At 53.3% G+C, this 20688-nt stretch overlaps 5 protein-coding genes across 5 annotated transcripts; 2 read left to right on the top strand and 3 right to left on the bottom strand.

The window, feature by feature from the left end:
• Positions 1 to 113: 113 nt before the first annotated feature.
• J4E92_010900 (uncharacterized protein) lies at positions 114 to 1323 on the bottom strand (the record flags this gene model as incomplete). Its single annotated transcript, XM_051502234.1, has 5 exons — positions 114 to 122; positions 173 to 212; positions 277 to 719; positions 816 to 1177; positions 1233 to 1323. The coding sequence occupies 5 exons, from the start codon at positions 1321 to 1323 to the stop codon at positions 114 to 116; spliced, it is 945 nt and encodes a 314-aa protein (XP_051347560.1).
• A 2465-nt stretch (positions 1324 to 3788) lies between these two features.
• J4E92_010901 (uncharacterized protein) lies at positions 3789 to 8255 on the bottom strand (the record flags this gene model as incomplete). The annotated part of the gene is made up of 2 exons (XM_051502235.1): positions 3789 to 6771; positions 6817 to 8255. The coding sequence occupies 2 exons, from the start codon at positions 8253 to 8255 to the stop codon at positions 3789 to 3791; spliced, it is 4422 nt and encodes a 1473-aa protein (XP_051347561.1).
• Positions 8256 to 8616: 361 nt separating this feature from the next.
• On the top strand, positions 8617 to 16932 carry J4E92_010902 (uncharacterized protein; the record flags this gene model as incomplete). Its single annotated transcript, XM_051502236.1, has 6 exons — positions 8617 to 8746; positions 8810 to 10899; positions 10956 to 11634; positions 11687 to 11881; positions 11931 to 16103; positions 16154 to 16932. The coding sequence occupies 6 exons, from the start codon at positions 8617 to 8619 to the stop codon at positions 16930 to 16932; spliced, it is 8046 nt and encodes a 2681-aa protein (XP_051347562.1).
• Positions 16933 to 17427: 495 nt separating this feature from the next.
• J4E92_010903 (uncharacterized protein) lies at positions 17428 to 19105 on the top strand (the record flags this gene model as incomplete). Its single annotated transcript, XM_051502237.1, has 3 exons — positions 17428 to 18067; positions 18132 to 18751; positions 18842 to 19105. The coding sequence occupies 3 exons, from the start codon at positions 17428 to 17430 to the stop codon at positions 19103 to 19105; spliced, it is 1524 nt and encodes a 507-aa protein (XP_051347563.1).
• Positions 19106 to 19367: 262 nt separating this feature from the next.
• On the bottom strand, positions 19368 to 20500 carry J4E92_010904 (uncharacterized protein; the record flags this gene model as incomplete). Its single annotated transcript, XM_051502238.1, has 2 exons — positions 19368 to 20268; positions 20337 to 20500. 2 exons carry the CDS (start codon positions 20498 to 20500, stop codon positions 19368 to 19370), a joined length of 1065 nt encoding a protein of 354 aa, XP_051347564.1.
• Between the last annotated feature and the right edge of the window lie 188 nt (positions 20501 to 20688).

Here is a 20688-nt window from a genome sequence, read left to right on the forward strand (position 1 = left end):
TCCTCTACCACTTCGCGTTCAACTCCCGAGAATCGCGCTTACCCTTTGCCTTATTTGCGGCGACATACCCCTCGTATCCATCTGGAAACTTGGTTGCTAGGCTTCGCATCCCCTCAATCGCCCTACATCTGGTCAATCGATGCGCCAAACCTGACCAAGGCTCGCGACTTACAACTGTCGAGTAGTCTTGTTCTGTTTCCAGCAACACGAGACTACAAGATTGTTCCGACTTGTTCGTTAGCGTGACCATGCGCTATAGAACGTCGCAATACTCACATTGCGTAGAGTTCGTTCCTGTCGTCGTAGTCCTCTTGCGGTTTCGATGCAGGGACGATCTCAAGATACGCGTCCAGATGTGTCTTGTTAAAAGCATACCTCGTAGCACGCCACGGCGCTGCTTCAAACTCGTGATGCCCGAAAAGGCATCCTGCATCATATAACACCGGGCTTCCCGTCTTCTTGTCGACGCTGACATTACCGTGCCACATATCGCCGTGTAACAGGACAGGTTTGATCTTGTTACCACCGCTTTCCATCGGACGAAGAAGTCGAGGAACTACCTTCGTTATAAGATCAGCGCATAGAGCATCCATTTCCGGATCTTCACCATGGATGGAACGCTCCAGATCTATGAGACAGCGTAAGTTGCGGCTGAAGTACTCTTCCCAAGTATCGCACCATCGATTGTGATTAACGACGTTTCCCTGGAAGGCTGCAATCTCGCGTCAGATCCAAGGTACCATTCGCGCACAACAAAATTACCTACTGTCGATATGAAACCCAAACTTCCCTGTTGGCGACTCATTACTACGCACTTCAGCCAGTACGCCGATAAATTCCTCGACAAACGGCTTAATAGATGCGGCTGTGGCCTTGTCCGCATACACAGGCGCATCTTCCATATCGCAATAAGACTGGAGATAGAAGAAGCGCTGCGAGTCCGATGCGAAACAGCCATATGCGTATGGTCGAGGCACATGGTTCGGTACTGCGGCGTACAAAGCGGCTGTTGACTCGTACTCGGCTTTGACCATGTACTCCGCATTTGCATCACGGTATTCTTTCAAGAAGAAGGACTGTGGTCTGCTGGAGATGGTGGTGTCGATCTTGGTCAGTATCGACCAGTGTGTTGCGCCTATGGTGCGGACTAGGTCTATGCTTGCGCCCTTTGGTAATGCTGGAGGGGGCTGTGAGCGTACGGTCTCATAGCTTTGGGGTAGTAAAACACTTACCGGCAACGATGTTATCGTCGATATACTTGCCTTCGTACTTGTCTTGCTCTTTCAGAATAGCCTGGGTAAAGCTATCGGGGATCTTCACCATGTTGCGACAAGGTGAAGAGTATCGCAGCACTACTCAAAGTATAGGAAGGGCTATCGAGTCTCTTTTAATAGTCTTTGCGCGCACTTGGGGTGATAACGTGCGCGTTTACTAGAAGCGGAAGAGAGACTGCTGCGGTGCACGAAGAGGGGTCCAACTGTGCCGCGTGGCTGACTATACAGTATGACGGCATCAGCCGGGGGAGAAAGCACGTGGGAACACTCGTGACTCGCTTAATGTAGTCCTACGGACTGGTAAAGGTGTCGAAACTGTAGGTGCGGTACTTGACCCACGGTCCACGGTCCACGGTCTACGGTCCACAGTCCACGGTCCACGGTCTACGGTCTACAGTCTACAGTCTACAGTCTACGGTCCACAGTCCACAGTCTACAGTCTACAGTCTACAGTCTATAGTCTATAGTCTACAGTCTATAGTCTACAGTCTACAGTCTACAGTCTACAGTCTACAGTCTATAGTCTACAGTCTATAGTCTACAGTCTATAGTCTACAGTCTATAGTCTATAGTCTATAGTCTACAGTCTATAGTCTACAGTTTACAGTCTACAGTCTACAGTCTATAGTCTACAGTCTACAGTCTACAGTTTACAGTCTACAGTCTACAGTCTATAGTCTACAGTCTACAGTCTACTATCTATGTCGAAAATTCTTGTATCCTTCTCGACATCTTACAAGTCTTACTTGCAAAGTTCCTGCTAGTTATACATTTCTCATTCGAGAATACCTTAGTGTGTATGGAAGAGTCATGATTTGTGGAAGTTGCGAGTGGCTCGCTGTTCTGCGTCATCGCGGTACCAGTTGATGAAGTGGATGCAGGCTTACTCAGAAAAGATTTGGACTGCGGCATGTCACTGCTAAATGCGACAGTCTCAACCAAGGATGCGTTGTTTTAGTGACAAGTCCTGAGCCTGCTGAGATTATCACTGGCTCGTACGTGAGTCAAAGGGTGTGGAAACGCGGTAGCGACTCAACTCTATGGCCAACCACAACCATGGCATAGTAATGATCAATGATTTCAAGCAGCAGTGCCTGGAAGTGCTTTGGGCTAAGCTTAAGGCATCAAAAGCGTATATAAGGAAATTTTCGTCTCTTGTTCCTGCACACCTCTTAACATCCACGATCGACGCACAAACAAACCACACATAAACCACACCCATACTACACATAAACCACTACCCAATCTACACAAAAGAGGAAATCACAACGAGCAAAAATGACCACCCCAACTACCTTCACCTGCTTCCCCGATCTCGCACCAGAGCTCCAAGTCATGATCATCAACTACACTCTCGAGGAAGACATGGCGCAGCGTAAAGATGAACTGGTACTGCACCTACATGCACCTTCATCCTGCAAAACAAACGATATCAGCGACGCCTCAGTATCCACCGCTCCTCGCGCAACAGTACGGCTACCCAAACTCCCTGCTGTATACCACACCAGTCGTCTATTCCGCAACGAAGCCCTCCGCATGCAGCCCCTACATCAAGTATTCACGGATGACGCGCTTAAAAGATTACATTCGCGCGGCTCAATGTCTATGAACAACATCGTGCGTAACGCCAACGTACACAACCCCCACGAATGCCGCTTGGGCAATGCAGTCGAACTACAATCCCGCGGATCGATGGCTATCTATAACCCAGGGTACGACACGGTACTACTCCAAGCCCACAACTGCTGTTTGAGCGCCATACCCACCGACTTGGAGCAGCTATTCCACGTAATCAAAGCGTCACTCTGCGCCCCCAGGCATGGGTTCGTTTTCATGATAGTGGAACCAACGAAACTTCCATTCGGGCCGTCGTGGGTTTTTTAAAACGCTCCTCCGCGATATAGCGGAGTATGCAGCAGCGCCTGTTACATGGGGGACCATTTGGCTTTTACTCGGAGATGTTATATCTATACGGCGGGTAGAAGAGAGGAAGAAAAGGAGGACTAACAACTTGAATCGGCTTAGAGATAAGGGTGTATAGAGAGTTCCTACTGCTGCATTACGGCGAATAAAAGGTGTTTGGGAAATACACCTACATTGAGATTACTATATAGAGTTACCTGACTACGTTTTGTTGCTCTGCTCTGCATCAACATCCCACCGTAATAAGGGTGTATAGAATGGTGGCTAACGTCTTCTTCGATAGTCATCTTGTCAAACCTTGGTCTCTTTATATAGACCTCTTGTATTGTCTAGCCTCTATTACTCTAGCTAGAATATTGTACCTTGTCTTCTCGTACATCTCAACGTCAAGCATGATAATCGCGCTTTCTCCTTGTAACAACTTCGTGAAATGCACGATGCATATTGCTAGTGGTATTGATAGATCCTGTATTCGTTGTACCTATATGTTTGTAATGATGCAAGCAAAAGCTTAGGACCAGCACATACAACACCAATACAATCCACATCTACAAGTGATCCATCTAATATATTCCAACTGAACCCAACACCTCACTTCGCCTTCCCACCAGCCCTCTCCCTAATCCTCTCGTCCTTCTCAAACCTCTCCTCAAACATCCTATAAAACAAGCCAAGCCACTCCTTCTCACGATCGCTCAACTGCCGCGCAGGATTCTTCCAGCTATTCGCCAGTATCTCCTTGATACGGCGTCTCAGCACCTTCAGCGCGACAGCAGCCCGCCATTCACGAACTGCGAAGCGGATGACATTGCCGGGTAGACTGATCACGCCTGCATGGAGCTTGAAGTCCATATCGGCAGCGACCATGAGCACCATGGGAAGTGGGTAGGCGATTGAGGTCGAGTGCGCGTTGTAGAATTTGTTGCTGGATTGCATGATGTTGTAGTAGGATAGGAAGTCGGCTGTTCGCGAGCCTTTGTTGACGGAGGTTGGTCCGAGGCTGACGGTTTGGTTGTTTGAGATGTTTCGCCAGCCCTTGCCTTCGCGGGTCAGGATCTTGGGGTAGAATGCTGTGGCGATGACTGAGTTGACGAGAACATCGTTGTCGGTGTGGATGTCGTATTGTGCTGGCACCTCAACGAAGACACGGTGGCGTGTCGTATTCCGGTAGCGGCCTATCGCGCGACGCTCGTCGGGCGTGAGTTGTATGAACCCGGCCTCGACCAATGAGGAGAAGAGCTGTGCTTTGAGGTCCTCGATGTTGCCCAGGTTTTGCGGACTGAGGAAGTTCTTGTGGCAGAACTGCATCTCAGACCGTCCCGGGGTAGTGCATACTGCTTTCCAAGCCCTGTAGGCGTTGTAAGTTGTGAGGAGGTCGGAGTCGCCCTTCTTGAACGCAAGACGAGCGATGTCAGCTCGTTGCTTTTGTTGAAATGGTGACAAGAACGGGGATTTTGAAGAGACAATGGCAGCAATAGTGATAGCAACATCAACACACGCAAACGTACTTGCAAGCAGAACAAGCTTGCCCAAGTGTGCGTCCAACGGAAGCTTCGCGATCTGACGACCAAGAGGTGTAAGTTCTTCACTTGGCGTCAACGCGTCGACCTCTACAAGTGCATCGATAGCGCGACGGATGTTCCTGGAAGAGGGTGGATCGAGTGCCTGAGCAAGGGTGGCTTCGATATCACCAAGCTTGCAAATCTTTACGCGCATGACCAAATCTTGGAGCGAAAGTCTGAGCATCTCAGGGGTTTGCTGCTCTGCCATAAGGCTGTCGTGACGATATTTTGTGAAGAGGTGGAAGCACAGGCCCTCTTGTACACGGCCGGCACGACCACGGCGTTGCTTTGCGTTCGCTCTCGAGATGAAGGACTGAGTCAGACGTGATAGCTGTCTGCGCTCGTCAAACCTCATCTCCTTATGTTTACCAGTGTCGACAACACAGGTGATATCCGGGATCGTGACTCCGGTTTCGGCGATGTTGGTAGCGAGCACGATCTTGCGTACGCCCGGGGGTGGAACAAGGAACGCAGCTTGCTGATCCTCACTCGAAATGGTGGAGTGTAGCGGGTACACATACCAATCAGCCTTGAAAGAAGGATGACTAGCCAGTATATCGTTGAGTTGACGAATCTCAGCAAGTCCCGGGAGAAAGACTAAGATGGCGCTGCTGAAGCGACTCAGCTGCGGATCAAACGCGACCGTCTCGATCAATCGTGTGATCAGGTCGTAGTCAATGGCATACTCGTCGTAGTTAGAAAGCACCTCACGTGTTAGTTGGCTGTAACCTGGCAGCTTGTTAGGAATACCGGATTTGTCGCTCGTAATCCCGTCATCCTCATCGTTGTCGCTCGTGGCGGCAGCTTTGGTCGCGTCGGATGCTCCAGCGTAATGAGTCAACTCGACCGCATCCTCCAGGTATCGAGTCTGAACCGGGAAGGTGCGACCTGGTACTGTCAGGATCGGTGCGTCGTTCAGGTACCTTGAGAAACGTGCGGCATCTACCGTGGCACTCATTAGTATGACTTTAAGTTCAGGTCGGCGTTCCATGAGTGACCGAAGTATGACCAGAAGGAAATCCGTGTCGATGGATCTTTCGTGAACCTCGTCAATAACCAGATGTGTAACCTCTTGCAAGCCTCCAGATGATTCTAGCATTCGTAATACCACACCCACTGTCGCGTACACCAAGCGAGTCTGGGAGGAAGTCTTTGACTCAAGCCGAATTGCGTATCCGACAAGTGAACGTATGGATCCGAGATCTTTGGGTCCTTCGCCTAGTTCTTCGCTCACACGTTGGGCAAGCGAAATCGCCGAGATACGTCGGGGCTCGGTGCAGTAGACTTTGCATGCCTTGCCTTGGGACAGCTCGTGCTCGAGGACGAAGGCGGGAATTTGCGTACTCTTTCCGCAGCCAGTCTCACCGCAGATTATGGTGACCTGGTTCTTGTCCACAGTGGATAGAATCTCATCTCTGAAGTTAAAGACTGGGAGGTTCATTCGACCAACGAGCATGCGCTGGTATGATGGGGTTGAGGCTTTGGCGAACCATTGCTCTCTTAGACCGTCGTAGTGCCGCACCGGTGTGCTATAGCCAGAATTAGATGTGCTAGAGCTTGTCGCGGCCTGATTGCGCGCCTTGAAGCGATTCGTAAGCACGACACCGTCCGACTCTTCGTTCTCGATCTGATCTTCAATGATTGAGCGATAGTGCTTAATAGCATCACGGTCTGCCGCATCTAGGCGTGTTTTCCGACGCTCCAAGAACTCCCTGTAGACCTCTCTCCAGTTCGACGGAAGGCGCAGGTATACCTTTTCCTCTTTGAGCAGAGACGCAGATATTGAGAAGAGGGCCGCGACCGAGATGAAGCTTTCGCTCTGCTCAACTGATACAGCAGCAATCTCGTTCGCTGCCAGCGTGACCTGCTTCCTGTACGGAGTACAAAGCACACCGGAGATTTCCGTGTCATACTCGAAGTCTTGTTCTTTAGACCAGAAGATTGTCAGCGAGTGCCGACAAGTATACGTAGTAGGCGAGATCATTTTATAAGCCAAGCGTGCACCAGCATCCCTGGACCTGTTAGTGATTATCAGAAGAAGTAGTTGAATGGCCTACCTTGATCGAACTGCCTCTTCGAGCACTTTGCGGGGGGACATTCCGCTCATTTTGCCAAAGTCGCGCAAGGTTATATTGTCAGCACTTGAACCATTGGATGTACTCTCTGGGACAGGCGTTGCGTCAGGCACTGCGGAAAACATGCCCCCGAGCAGATCAGCATCCTCTTCGACTTCGTGCTCGCTTGGAGGTTTTGACGATGCGGCAGTAGCTTCAATCTTGGCCGGCACGGGAATGTCGACGGAGTTGTCTTTGGTCTGCACGGGCGAATCACTGGGCTGTGCGTCCTGACGTTGCCTCTTTTCGGCTTGACTTTGTGCAATCTGGTTACGCTTCGTGGGCCACTGTGCTTCAGCTTGGTCTTCGTCAAAGAGGGCATCGGAGATTAGTTGTTGCAACTGAGAAAGCAACTTTCGAACAGCCGGAGTCTGAGGAGGCGTAGGCGCCGACTTCCTAGATTTTCCACCTTTTTGCGACTTCCGTGCAGGGGCATCGACTAGTTGAGGATCAATCTCGAATAGTTTGCCCTTGATTTTCAGATACGCTGGAATGAGCTCATCGAGTTCGAGGTCGCTGTCAAGGTCACTAACGTCAATGTTAGAGTCATCGAAATCCTCCGGTACAGAGGCATTGAGAGCTGCTGCGGAAGGTGAGGGTCCAGTTGCGGATGCTCCGTTCGCTGATGGCTGGGGCGGCGGTGTGGTTGGCCGAGAAGTGTCAATATCTTCGAGTGTTGAACGCTTAGGCTGCGATTCTTCGTACGAAAAGGAGTGATCCTCGCATTGGTCCAAAGCAAGCCATTCCAGCGCCTCTTGAAGCCCCCATACACCAGAGGATGCATCGACACCGGCAGCGTTGGCACACAACCATCTCAGAACGGGCTGGATTTGGTCTTGCGAGAAGCCTAGCTCACGTAGGGTAAGATCAAGGGTCCAGAGCTTAGACATGGCATCCTCTTCAGTCAGGGTTTTAAGCAGGGACTGTTGCCCTTGTCTCCTGTTCGAGTCATTCGACTCGGCCTGGGCCAGGAGGATAATGCTGTCAAGAATTTCGCTGGGAAGCCAGTCGTGAACAGTCATAGCATGCGACTGGCCGCGGAGGAGCCTACGGTCTGTCTGGAATTTTGAGACATGTCGACTAGATTCGCGGCGGACCTTGGGCGCATGCTTCTCAACAAGCAGCTGGAGTTCATCACGCTCTAGTTGGGCTTCCAGTTCCTCTGGAGTGGGTGCAACGTCTGGCTTGACCGCCTCGGTTCGCTGGGGGGTCTGGGGCGCTTCCGTGGGCTCTGGTGCAGCCGCGGCTTCCTTTGACGGCACCGGGGCGACTACCTTGACTGGGACGTCTGGGGAAATTCTGTCGGGCTTTGGTTTACTTGCAACGGATGTCGTTGCGAATCCACGTGCGGGGTTGCCGGCGGGCTTCTTTTTCTTCGCCATGGCAAAAACTCTTAGTTTGGTTGAGTGGTGGTAATGTGAGGTGCAGGGGTCTCAGGCGGGCTTCCGTATAGAGTATATCGGGGCTTGATCCCGGGCGAGATCAAGATTGGGCGAGTTGTCGTAGGTTATTGGACGCATAGGGCGCAACGGTTCCAAGAGGGGCGGTCGGGTGGTGGTCGAGGGCGCAGGCCAGTGGGTTTGGTGGTGGAAGGGCGCTCCACACCTTGTGGAGGCAGGAGCGAGGCGATGTCATTGCCCTAGCAAATAAACGAGAACTCTTGGCGCATCATTTCGCGATATCGACGCCGACACGCAACCCCGCCAACACCCCGCACCCGCCTTCACATGTGGACTGATAGACATGGCTGTGAATGGGGACGCTGAGTCGCGGGCAATCCACCGCGACGAGCTGCGGCCGAAGCTCATAACGAGCTCCACCAAGCGCCGCGTCAACGAGCTCTCGGGGCTGCAGACCAAGGTCGCAGACGACTGTGAGTGTCTCTGGGGACTGCACGTGGAAGCGAACGCTGGCTGACTCAACAATCTTGCTATAGCCCTCGTCACTGCCGACCTGCAAGCGCTCCTCGAACTCCTCTTCGAAACATATCCGCTTTATGATGACCGCGAATCACGCCGCGCGGTCGAGGGCGTCCTCAGGTCGCTGGTAAACGGACCCCATGGCGACAAGGTGCTGCCGCCGGTTGTCAAATTCTTGACGCAGGAATGCTCCAAGAAGGCCATCGCGCACGCCAATGCCTTTGTGCTCAACGACTGGTGTTCCGTGCTGCTGCTGCAGCTTGCAAAGTCGCCTGAACGGTGGGCCAAGCTCGGCCTGGATGTGGCGCTGGCAAATGCGCGCGTACTCGAGACGTGCGTGAGCGCTGGGGGCGACCGGCGAGCTGGCCGCCTCTCCATAGCGGCCCTCGTTTCGACGCGCCGGGCCCTGCGCGCCATCTTCCGCTCCGAGGCAATTGGCAAGGACGCCCTCGACAAACTCGTCTCGAACCTCACCGCAAAGGGCAGCGCGCCCACAGCTGGAAATGCTGTCTTCCTCGGCGTCATCGCTGGCGTCTCATCCCGTCTACCGACCGTCAAGCCGCTGCTCGAAGGCCGCAAACAAGACTACTACACCTACTACACACGAGAGATTGTCGGATCAAGGAGCCAGCTGCCGGACCACATCTCCAATGCATTACACGACTTCTTCGACAGCTTCCCTACTCTGGAAGAGTTGCGAAAGGATGTCATACCACCCATCGAAAAGGCCTTGCTGAGGGCACCTGAAGTCGTACTAAACGATATCGTCTCACCCATGTTCCTGGCCCTCCCTGAGTCTATGGATCTCTCCGATATTCTGCTAGGAAACATGTTGAAGCCACTGCTTTCCAACGTCAAATCAAGCAATGCTGCCATTCGCGCAGGCGCTTTGCGAACCTTCAAGGCGTTGGCTTCGCGATCAAGAGATGATGCCAAAATTGACAAGGTCGCAGACGAAGTGCTTACTCCTTTGAAACAAGGCAAAGTCTCCGGTGCTGACCAGAAGGTTCTTCATGCTCAGATGCTCTCAGCGCTACCAGAGTCATTAGCCCTGGCAAAGAAAATCCCAGCAGGTATTGCTCCAGTAGCCTTGAAAGAGCCGAGTGAGCCAGCTGTCGTAGCTGAAGTGTCCGCAATAACCACCCACCTGAATTTTGGCTTGGCGAACGGAGTTACTCTTGACAAGGCCGTCTCAGATGCTTTCATCAAGGGTATGGCCGATAAACGCGTACCCGTCAAGAAGCTTTGGGCAATCCGCGCAGCAGACCTTTGGTGGAATCTCTCCGATGAACAGCAAGCTCAACCCGACGTACTTGCATTCTGCCAAACAACTCTGCCGAAGCTCATTGAGATCTGGCAGGAAGTCAATGCAAACCCGCTGCCTGCGACTCAGAGCGGTTTGGTCACGGTAGGACACTACACCGTCGCGCTCCTCGTCGATAGAGTACAGAACATGAAGGACGAGAAGTTGGGATCCATCTATAAGAAATCTGATGTCATCTCGCAATCGCTCGCCACCCAACCAAAGCCTTCCATCCTTCTCAACCCCAAGGTCTATTCGAAATTGTCTTCAGAAGAGGACGTTTCCATTGCACTACGCGCCTTGAAAGCCATTGCGCCAGACGTCACACAAGCTTCCAAAGAAGTCGCAGATGCATGGGCACAGGCGTTCATCTTCCTCATCGTTGCTCCCAGCGTCTCCGCCAAGGCGAAGGCGGCTGCTAAGCAGGCTCTGACACAAGCATATCTCCAAACCTCGCCCGAGAAGATCAGCAATATCATAATAGAAGGACTGTGGTCGTGGTATAGGTCAAGTGAACAAGAAGACAAGGAAAGCGCTGCGTTCGCATCCAAGGCAGGTTCAGCTGAGCTTGGCGCTGTATTGAGCTGCATATGTCTGCCTGCAGAGACAGTGAAGAAACAGAACGCAAGTGTGGACACTGTGGCTCTGCAAAAGCAGGCCATGCGTCTCGTTGTATTAGCAAGAAAAGAGATCATGCCAAGAGTGTCTTGGATTGACCTATGCCTTCGCATGGGTGTAGATCCCGGCCAGGTCGTTCGGGATAACTTGCAAGACTTTGTGAGCACTATCAACGAAGCAACTGAGGTATTATTGCTCAACCATCAATCTTTTCGAGAAACTATTGCTAACGTCCGACACAGAACAAAGACAATGAGAAACTACCCGCCATTGATGCAGCAGCCTACAGCGCTTATACCGACATGGCCTTCGTGGCGCCAGAGGCAGCTCTGCCGGCAGTGGTCAAGCAGTTCAGTGAAGACCTCGACCCAAAGCAGATGGAATCTGTAGGACCCACCGAAGCAGCCATCTTCCGTACACCAGAAGGCACAGCGTATATCGACGTCCTTTCGAAGAAAGCACCTGTGGTAATCGACAAGAACACGAAAGACTACGATACCCTGAAGTGGGAAGAAGAGCTACGAGCACAGCTTGCACAAAAGAAGGGCCAAGCCAAGAAGCTGAGCGCAGACGACCAGTCCAAGGTCAACGCCCAGTTGGCTAAAGAGTCCGCTATCAGGAAAGAAGTAACTGGCACAGAGCACAGGATGAGGCGGGGTGTGGGCATCATCCGGAGTCTCGCTACTGGACCTCCGACAGAGGCGGAGCAATGGATGGGACCTGCCGTGGATCTCTTGATCCAAGCCATTCGTGCTGGTGCTGGTCTCCTGCTGGGAGACGTTCCAGCGACTGCTTTGATCTCGTGCTCCGAGCGGGTATCCAACCGTCTAGGCATGATGCGACCATTTATTGGTGTAGCAGTATTGCGAACAATCGGTTCTATACAGCTTGCTAGCGAGTACGAAGACGAGGATCTTGGTGGTAAGTACATCCCCACCGATAGTTCAGCTTTGGACATTACTGAGAATCTTAGATCTGGTAACACGTGTCCTCTACCGTCTCCGGTTCTTGAGCGAACAGAGGCCGCTCGATGCAGTATCTTTGGCGTACTGCTTCCCTCTGCTTTTCCTTGTACTAGAAAAAGGTGGTATTGGCAAGTCTGCGCCCGAAGAAGCTGACGAGCAGCTGATCCTGGCTATCGAAGTGTTGACTTTCCACACCAACTCCTGTGAGTCCTTCAAGCACGAACACTGATATCTTGCTAACATCTCTGAAAGGCACTGACCCTCGTCTCCCCCGCAAGGCCTTGCTGGAGATTCTGGTATGGTCCATGCAGAAATATCAGCAGCATTACAAGATAATCAAGGATTGCGTAACCAATCTCGCTAGCGGACTAGCCCCGAACATCACCAATGATGAGCTGGGCGCCTTGCTGCGTGGTACCATCGTGCCGGAGACTGGCGTCCGAACCGCGGTTTTGCAAGCCATTGACGCTGAACTCGACATGAACGACCTGACCTTCAGTGAAGAGATCTTCATCGCCTGTCACGACGATGAGTCTGAGAACGCTGAGCTGGCCCGAACAATTTGGGACGAGAACGACCTAGAACTCAAAGCAGATGCTGGCGTCCAGATGCTGCCTTACCTGGACTCTCTCGACAAACCACTTAGAAGGGCAACCGCACGATCTATTGGCGAAATTATCACCAAGTTTCCTGACACGTTTGACGACATTCTACGGAGACTGCGCGAGACCTACACCGAAAAGGCCAAGCCACGCGTCCCGGAGCGTGATGAGTACGGCATGCCGCGAAAGGTCGACCTTCGCGATCCCTGGGAGAGCAGAGACGGTATTGCGCTTGCCTTTAAGGAGATGACACCAGGTTTCAAGCCCGATGACCTTGTAGACTTCTTAAACTTCCTGATCTACGAGGGCCCCTTGGGAGACCGAAGTCCCGCGGTCAGAGATGAGTTGATCGAAGCTGCGACCTCAGTCATCACCGTTAAAGCGCAAACCAAGGTCGAGCCTCTCATGGAACTATTTGAGAACGCTCTCGAAGCCCCTGATCGCAAATCGGAGATGTACGATCAAGTCAACGAGGCAGTCATCATCCTTTATGGTGCACTAGGTCGTCATCTTGCGGCTGGCGATCAGCGCGTTCCAAAGGTCGTACAGAGACTGTTGGCAACTCTCAGTACGCCTTCCGAGACAGTGCAATACGCCGTTGCCCAATGTCTGCCACCGCTGGTCCGTACTTCCGAGCAAGAGGTGTCGAATTACATCAATCAGATGATGGATCAACTACTCACTTCAAAGAAGTATGCCTCGCGTCGCGGTGCTGCCTATGGTCTGGCGGGTGTCGTCCGCGGTAAGGGTCTGGGTCTACTCAAAGAACATCGGATCATGTCCACCCTCAAAGGAGCTAGCGAGAACAAGAAAGACATAAACCAAAGGCAGGGAGTATACCTGGCATATGAGCTCTTCTCGCTGATCCTCGGTCGCTTGTTCGAACCATACGTCATCCAGCTAGTGCCTCAATTGCTTGCTGGATTCGGCGATACCAGTGCAGACGTCCGAGAAGCCTGTCTCGATGCTGCCAAGACTTGCTTCTCCACGCTCAGTTCCTTTGGTGTCAAACAGGTTCTACCAATCCTCTTGGAAGGTCTTGATGAGGATCAGTGGCGTAGTAAGAAGGGTGCTTGTGACTCTTTGGGAGCCATGGCATATCTCGATCCCAACCAGCTGGCTCTTAGCTTGCCCGATATCATTCCACCCCTCACCGTTGTGTTGACAGACAGCCACAAAGAAGTCCGATCTTCAGCAAACCGAAGCTTGCAGCGCTTCGGTGAAGTCATCAGCAATCCTGAGATCAAGAGCGTAGTCAACATCATCTTGAAGGCTCTCAGCGACCCGACAAAGTACACAGACGATGCCCTCGATGCTCTGATCAAGATCCAGTTCGCACATTTCCTCGATGCGCCTTCTCTCGCTCTGGTGGTGCGAATTCTGGAGCGTGGTTTGGGCGATCGCTCTGGAACCAAGCGGAAGTCCTCCCAAATCATTGGCAGCTTGGCATACCTCTCGGAAAGGAAGGACCTCACCTCTCATCTGCCAATCTTGGTCGCTGGACTACGGGTTGCGATCGTGGACCCTGTACCGGCTACACGTGCTACCGCGTCAAAAGCGCTCGGTTCGCTTGTCGAAAAGCTTGGAGAAGATGCTCTGCCAGATCTTATTCCAAGCCTCATGTCTACCCTCAAGTCCGACACTGGTGCTGGAGATCGACTTGGTTCTGCTCAAGCTCTGTCAGAGGTTCTTGCAGGTCTCGGAACCGGACGCCTGGAAGAGACACTGCCAAGCATCCTGCAGAACGTGGCCAGCAGCAGAGCTTCTGTCCGCGAAGGTTTCATGTCTCTGTTCATCTTCTTGCCAGTTTGCTTTGGAAACAGTTTCGCCAACTACCTCAGCAAGATCATTCCTCCCATTCTCGGCGGTCTTGCGGACGAAGTGGAATCGATCCGAGAAACTGCCCTGCGAGCTGGTCGTCTCTTGGTCAAGAACTTTGCCACCAAGGCAATCGACCTGCTGCTACCAGAGCTTGAGAGGGGTCTCGCAGACGACAGCTACAGAATTCGTCTCAGTTCCGTGGAGCTTGTGGGAGACCTGCTGTTCAACCTCACAGGTATCAGCGGCAAGGTGGAAGAGGAAGAAGTCGAAGAGGGCGCGAAAGAGGCTGGTCAATCACTGCTCGAAGTCCTCGGAGAAGAGAAGCGCAACAAGGTCTTGTCTGCTCTGTACATTTGCAGATTCGACACGTCTGGCCTTGTACGAACAGCCTCCATCAACGTATGGAAGGCATTGGTGGCCAGTCCTCGTACTCTGCGCGAGCTTATTCCTACGCTTACTCAACTTCTCATCCGCCGTCTGGCAAGCTCAAACATGGAGCAGAAGGTCATCGCCGGAAACGCGCTGGGAGAGCTCATTCGCAAAGCTGGAGACGGTGTACTTGCTACGTTGTTGCCTACCCTCGAGGAAGGTCTACATACCACCGATACAGACGCCAAGCAGGGTATCTGCATCGCCCTTCGCGAAATCATCGCAGCTGCTTCGCCAGAGCAACTCGAGGACTACGAGAAGACTCTTATCCAAGTTGTACGGACTGCTCTGGTGGATCCCAACGCGGATGTGCGAGAAGCAGCGGCGGAAGCCTTCGACGCTCTACAACAAATCTTTGGCAAGAGGGCTGTCGACCAGGTCCTACCTTACCTGCTCAATCTTCTGCGTTCGGACGACGATGCGCAAAACGCCCTATCAGCGCTTCTCACCCTCCTCACAGATCAACAACGATCCAACATCATTCTACCAAATCTCCTACCAACACTTCTCACTTCGCCTATGACTGCCTTCAATGCCCGCGCTATTGCATCGTTGGCTGAGGTGGCAAGCTCCGCTATGACCCGACGACTGCCCAACATTCTGAACACGATCATGGATAACGTCATCGCTTCCAAGGACGAGGAACTCCGATCAGAGCTCGAGACATCGTTCGACAAGGTACTCCTATCCGTGGATGAGTTCGATGGTCTTAATACGGCCATGAGCGTCATGCTTGCCTTGTCGAAACATGACGATGAGCGGAGACGTGCACGTGCCGACTTGCACCTGGCCAAATTCTTCGCAGAGGCAGACATCGATTTCTCGCGATACTACCCTGACCTCATCCGGGCACTTCTCATCTCCTTTGGCGACAGCGATACAGAAGTCGTCAAGGCTGCCTGGACTGCTCTCAGTACGCTCACAAGCAAGCGTCTGCGGAAAGAAGAGATGGAGTCGCTTGTCATCTCCACTCGCCAGACACTCAACCAAGTCGGTGTTGCTGGTGCAGACCTCCCTGGATTCTCACTGCCGAAGGGTATCAACGCCATCCTGCCTATTTTCCTGCAGGGTCTCATGAACGGATCAGTGGACCAGCGAACTCAAGCTGCGCTGGCCATCTCCGACGTCATCGACCGCACCAGCGCGAAGTCACTCCAGCCGTTTGTCACTCAGATCACAGGACCCCTCATTCGTGTGGTCACAGAGCGTTCTGTCGAGGTGAAGGCCGCTATTCTGCTCACACTCAACAACCTGCTAGAGAAGATCCCGACCTTCCTCAAGCCCTTCTTGCCCCAACTCCAGCGCACATTCGCGAAGTCGCTTGCGGATACATCGTCGGATGTGTTGCGAGCGCGAGCAGCCAAGGCTCTTGGTACATTGATCAAGCTTACACCAAGGGTGGACCCACTCATCGCTGAGTTGGTGACGGGATCCAAGACAAGCGATGAGAATGTTAAGACGGCTATGCTGAAGGCCTTGTTTGAGGTCGTAAGCAAGGCAGGCAAGAACATGAGCGAGGCAAGCAGGAACGCCATCTTAGGTCTCATCGACAACGAGAACGATGATTCTAATGGTAAGTTTAGACTGATTCTGATCCTGCCTCTGGTGACTAACATGGCGTAGATGCAATGGCGATTACAAACGCTCGACTTCTGGGGGCCCTCATCAGCTGCCTTCCCGAGGATGTCGCGTCCAGTCTTCTCAAGGCTCGCGTGCTTACGACTCACTTCAACAAATCTTCTGTACTGGCACTGAATGCCATTCTGCTAGATGCTCCCGAGGCTCTGACAGAATCGTTTGCAGACGAGACTGTGAATGTTATCTGCCAGGGTGTTGGACATTCACAACCGTTCATCTCGGATAACTCGATCCTCGCCGCTGGCAAATACCTACTGTCAGAGAAGAGCAGCAAGAGCTTCGACCATACCAAGCCAATATTTGAGGCTCTTGCGCCAGTAGTCGAGCCCGGCCATCCCGTCGACACGAGGCGGTTGGCGCTTGTGGTGCTTCGTACAGTTGCTCGAGAGCACAACGAATTGATCCGTCCGCACATCCCGCTCCTCATACCGGTGGTCTTCGCATCGGTGCGCGATCCGGTGATTCCAGTCAAGCTGTCGGCTGAAGCGGCGTTCCTTGCCATCTTCTCGGTGGTGGACGAAGAGACGGCCGTGTTCGACAAGTACATGGCTGGACCTGGCAAGAGCCTGTCTGCTGGTCAACAGCGCAGCATGGGCGACTACTTCAAGAGGGTTGCCATGAGGCTAGCTGGGCAAGCCAGAGAGAGGAAGGAGGCCGAAGGTGGAGCAGGCGGTCTCGGCTTGTCGAGCGACGAGATGGAAGACGAGCGAGAGATTTGGAGCGTAGGAAAAGTGGAGTTGGGAGATGTGTTTGGTGAAAACTAGCGATACCGTACAATGGGGGACGGTGTACTTGGCATAAAAGCGACTGCACTAGCATTGGGACGGGAGCGTATGTGAAAACGGATCATGTTAGTATATAAGTGCATAGCGAATGGAAGTTACATTGAATGTTCTGTGACCGAAAGGAAGGGTGCATGTGGTGGAGGTTTCATGGGGCTCGTGGAAGTTGTTAGGCTGCCCCAGCATCAACTCCGCAAACCCCCGAGCTCTGACCTCACGCTCTCCACGACTGCATGCTTGTCCATCAGCGTAGGCCCCGCACAACGCCTGCTGTCCTTGCCCGTCATCGGGGCCCATCATTGCATACGCGTGCGACCCCGCTGGCACTCTTGAAGCGTCGCGCAGACCCCGGCGTCGCTCTCCCGCCGCCTCAGCCTTCTCCACAGCCCGCACGCGCATCTGTCCAACGCGCGACGACCTCGCAACGCGCACATCACGACGCATTGAGCGCCACCACGGCGCGCTCCCACCGCCATCATGGCAGGCACCATACGCCCCAATGACATGAATGTCTCCACCACGCCGACGCTCTCGTCGGGCACCCTGCCCAGCCTCACATCTCTCCAGACGGACCTCACCAAGAAGCCCAACGCGCCGCGCGCGCCCCGTGTAGACGTCGAGCCCCTGTACGCCGCAGTCAAAGGCTCCATAAGCGACGCAGACTGGACCATCTACAAGAAAGCCCTCTCTTTCTTTCTCCTCGGCAACCTCAACCAGGAGGAGCTGTCCCACAAGCTGTCCAAGATCCTCACCACGCCCGCCCTGGAACACGCGCACAATGCGCTCTTCACGGCTATCTACGCTAACATATGGCGCGACCCGCCCGAAGCAGGCATCGCCAGTTGGGTGTCGAGTAGTGATAAGCCGACGAGCGGGACGGTCAAGGGGACAGGGGACGAGAGCGAAAAGAGACTGAAACACGAGGTTATGCAATTGAGTCGGAGGGAGAGAAAGCGGCTGAAGGGTATACCGGCAGGCGAGAGCCCGCTGAGTACGGGGCTCGAGGGCTTGGGCGCGGGTGCTGCTGGGCCGGTGCAGGAGTATGTTGATGCGAGACGCGCGAAGCAGCTCGATGTTGGGCCGAGCAGTAACCAGGGCGGTGGATTTGGAAAGACGAGTACGTGCATGACATTTGCTATACCCTTCCTTTACGTCTTGAGATGCTAACAACTTTGTCTCAGACTGGGAACTCGAGATTCGGAAACGGTATACCTCGGCCCTCTACGCCGAGACGCACGAATTCCCCACTGCAACGACGATATCCTACCGCCTCCTACCAATATGCTACGAGTTCGGGCTGCCTCAGGGCCATACGTCCGATTGCCCAGACTACCTCAACATCGCTACCGAGACATACATAAAAGAAGCACTGGCAAACTTACTAGGTAAAGTGAGCAGCAATGGCCCTGGATACGTGCGCACAGGCGAATTCAAGAAGAAGCTCGCGCGAGAGGAAAGATTAGTAGACCGCGGCGAGCTGGCCCGAGGAACCGGCGGCGAACTCCCCGTCGAGGCAGAAGAGCGACGAAAGCGGAAACTCCTGTGCATGGAGGACTTGAGACTCGCGCTGGAACTCGGAGACTCGTACCTCGGCCAAACACCACTGATCGCGGGATCCATAATGAACTCGAGGTTTCTGGATACGCATGGCATCGAGGACATCTACAATGCGCCCGCGAAACCGCTTACGAATGGTGCGATCACGAACGGTATCAATGGCATTGCAAATGGGATTAAGCACGACCTTAACGGCGAGACTTGGACGATTGACTTTGGCGACCCGATGCAGATTGATGATGAAGTGGGTATGCATTGGCAAGGAGGTAGTGTACAGGATATGCAGGAGATGGACGATGCGCTTGACGATATTCTGAACCTCGGCGATCTATAGGAAGGTCTTGAACGCGAACCAGTGCAGATCGACGATGAAGTGCGCATACACCGGCGAGGAGACAGCGTTCAAGACATGCAGGAGATGGACTACGCGCTTGACGACGATATTCTGAACCTCGGAGACCAATCGGAAGGTCATGGACGTGGCGACCCAACGCAGATCGACGATGAAGTGGGCGTACACTGGCAAGGAGACAGCGTTCAAGACGGGCAAGAGATGGACGATGCGCTTGACGATATTCTGAACCTCGGCAATCTGTAGAAGGGTCATGAAAGCGAATGATAGAGGGAAGGAGCATGGAGGCGTTTGTGAGCTTCGGCATTTGGGCGGCGCATGTGGGATTTGCATTTCGGTGTCTGGGTGTAGCTATGGGATGATACCCTGTCTTTTGCTTGTTGTCTCGTTGAGTTGGTGGCCGGCATCATAGCTCGCGGTGTAGCGTGCTGAGCATTGTTACTTTTGTAGGGAATGGAGAACAGATATATCTCAGTGTCGAGCGCGTGTTGCATGGAACGTCGTCATTTCATTGCATGATAGCCCGGCAATCCCATACCATAACCCTCTCGTCCCACCCTGTACTAGCACACCAGCCCTCCGCGCCAAACAGACACCAATCGACACCTGTAACGAACTCGGTATGCCTCCCCATCCTCCCCATCTCTCTACCCCCACCATAAAACATAGGATCCTCCAACATATTCTCCTGCTTCACACTCCCCACACCCATAGCACTCCCATCCGTCCACACCCGACACGTCATATCGTAACTCGCACTAAGCAGTATATCGCTCAAATGCGGACTCCAACTTAACTTCCGAACCGCATACTCGTGTCCCGGCAACACAGCAACAGGCCCCTGCTGCGGCATCCTGATATCAAATGTGCGTATCACGCGATCCACCCCCGCGGTTGCAACGATAGTATCCCTATATTTATTCCAATCATGCGTCAACGCCTCCGCAGGCGCAACACCCACACCCGGCGCATGTCCCATCCTTGCCTTCGGCGGCTGATGAATCGGCACACTCATCGTCAGATGATTACTCGCACTCGCCGGCGTCCTCAAATCAAAAACCCTCAAATGGCTATCACTACTCACACTGCTCAGTACACTCGGACTGTGCGGGCTGAAACTCGCACTGTAGGTACATGAATGCGTCGGTAAGGTGGTTATACTCGCATCTGAGTTTGGGTTCCAGATCTTGATTGTGCCGTCCCAGGATGAGGATAGGAAAGTGTCTTTGGACACGAGGTTCCAGTGGACGGCGAAGACTTCGCGCGCGTGCTCTTGCCAGGATGCGATGGGGAAGTTGGGCACGTTTATGTCGAAGAGTTTTACTGAGCCGTCGCCGCCGGCGGTGAGGAGTTGGTTCTCGTGCGCTTCGGACCACGTGCTGTCGAAGAGTGAGTCTTGCGTGTCGAACCTGGGGACGGGTTAGCATGTGATTGGGAAGCAAGTGGCTTGTACGAGAATGACGGGGTGGATAAGTACCATTTCTCGGCTACGATGCCATTCGCTGTAAGGCCTAATATGTATAATCGTCCGTTTCCGACGAGCCCGAAGTTGGCGGATGTTGCGACGGCGATGCGCGAGTCGAAGAAGGGGCTGTATTTGACGGAGTAGCCGTTGAAGCCTTGGGTGCGGAACTCGAGCATCGTGGGTGGTGAAGGTGGGTGTGAGATTTGGGATTACGGCGCGTGGAGGATAGGTATGGTACGGCGCGTCATGTCGCGCCAGGACGTGGAGTTGGTGTTGTGCTGCAGCATGGTTGCGGATGACGAGGTGTCGGTTGACCGAGGCGCCTTTGGGTTCTGGCGGGGCTGGTGTGGCGCCGGAGGTTGTC

Source organism: Alternaria infectoria (assembly GCF_024043175.1).
Source record: "Alternaria infectoria strain BMP 0036 chromosome Unknown scaffold_46, whole genome shotgun sequence".
Classification (NCBI taxonomy): Eukaryota; Fungi; Ascomycota; class Dothideomycetes; order Pleosporales; family Pleosporaceae; genus Alternaria; species Alternaria infectoria.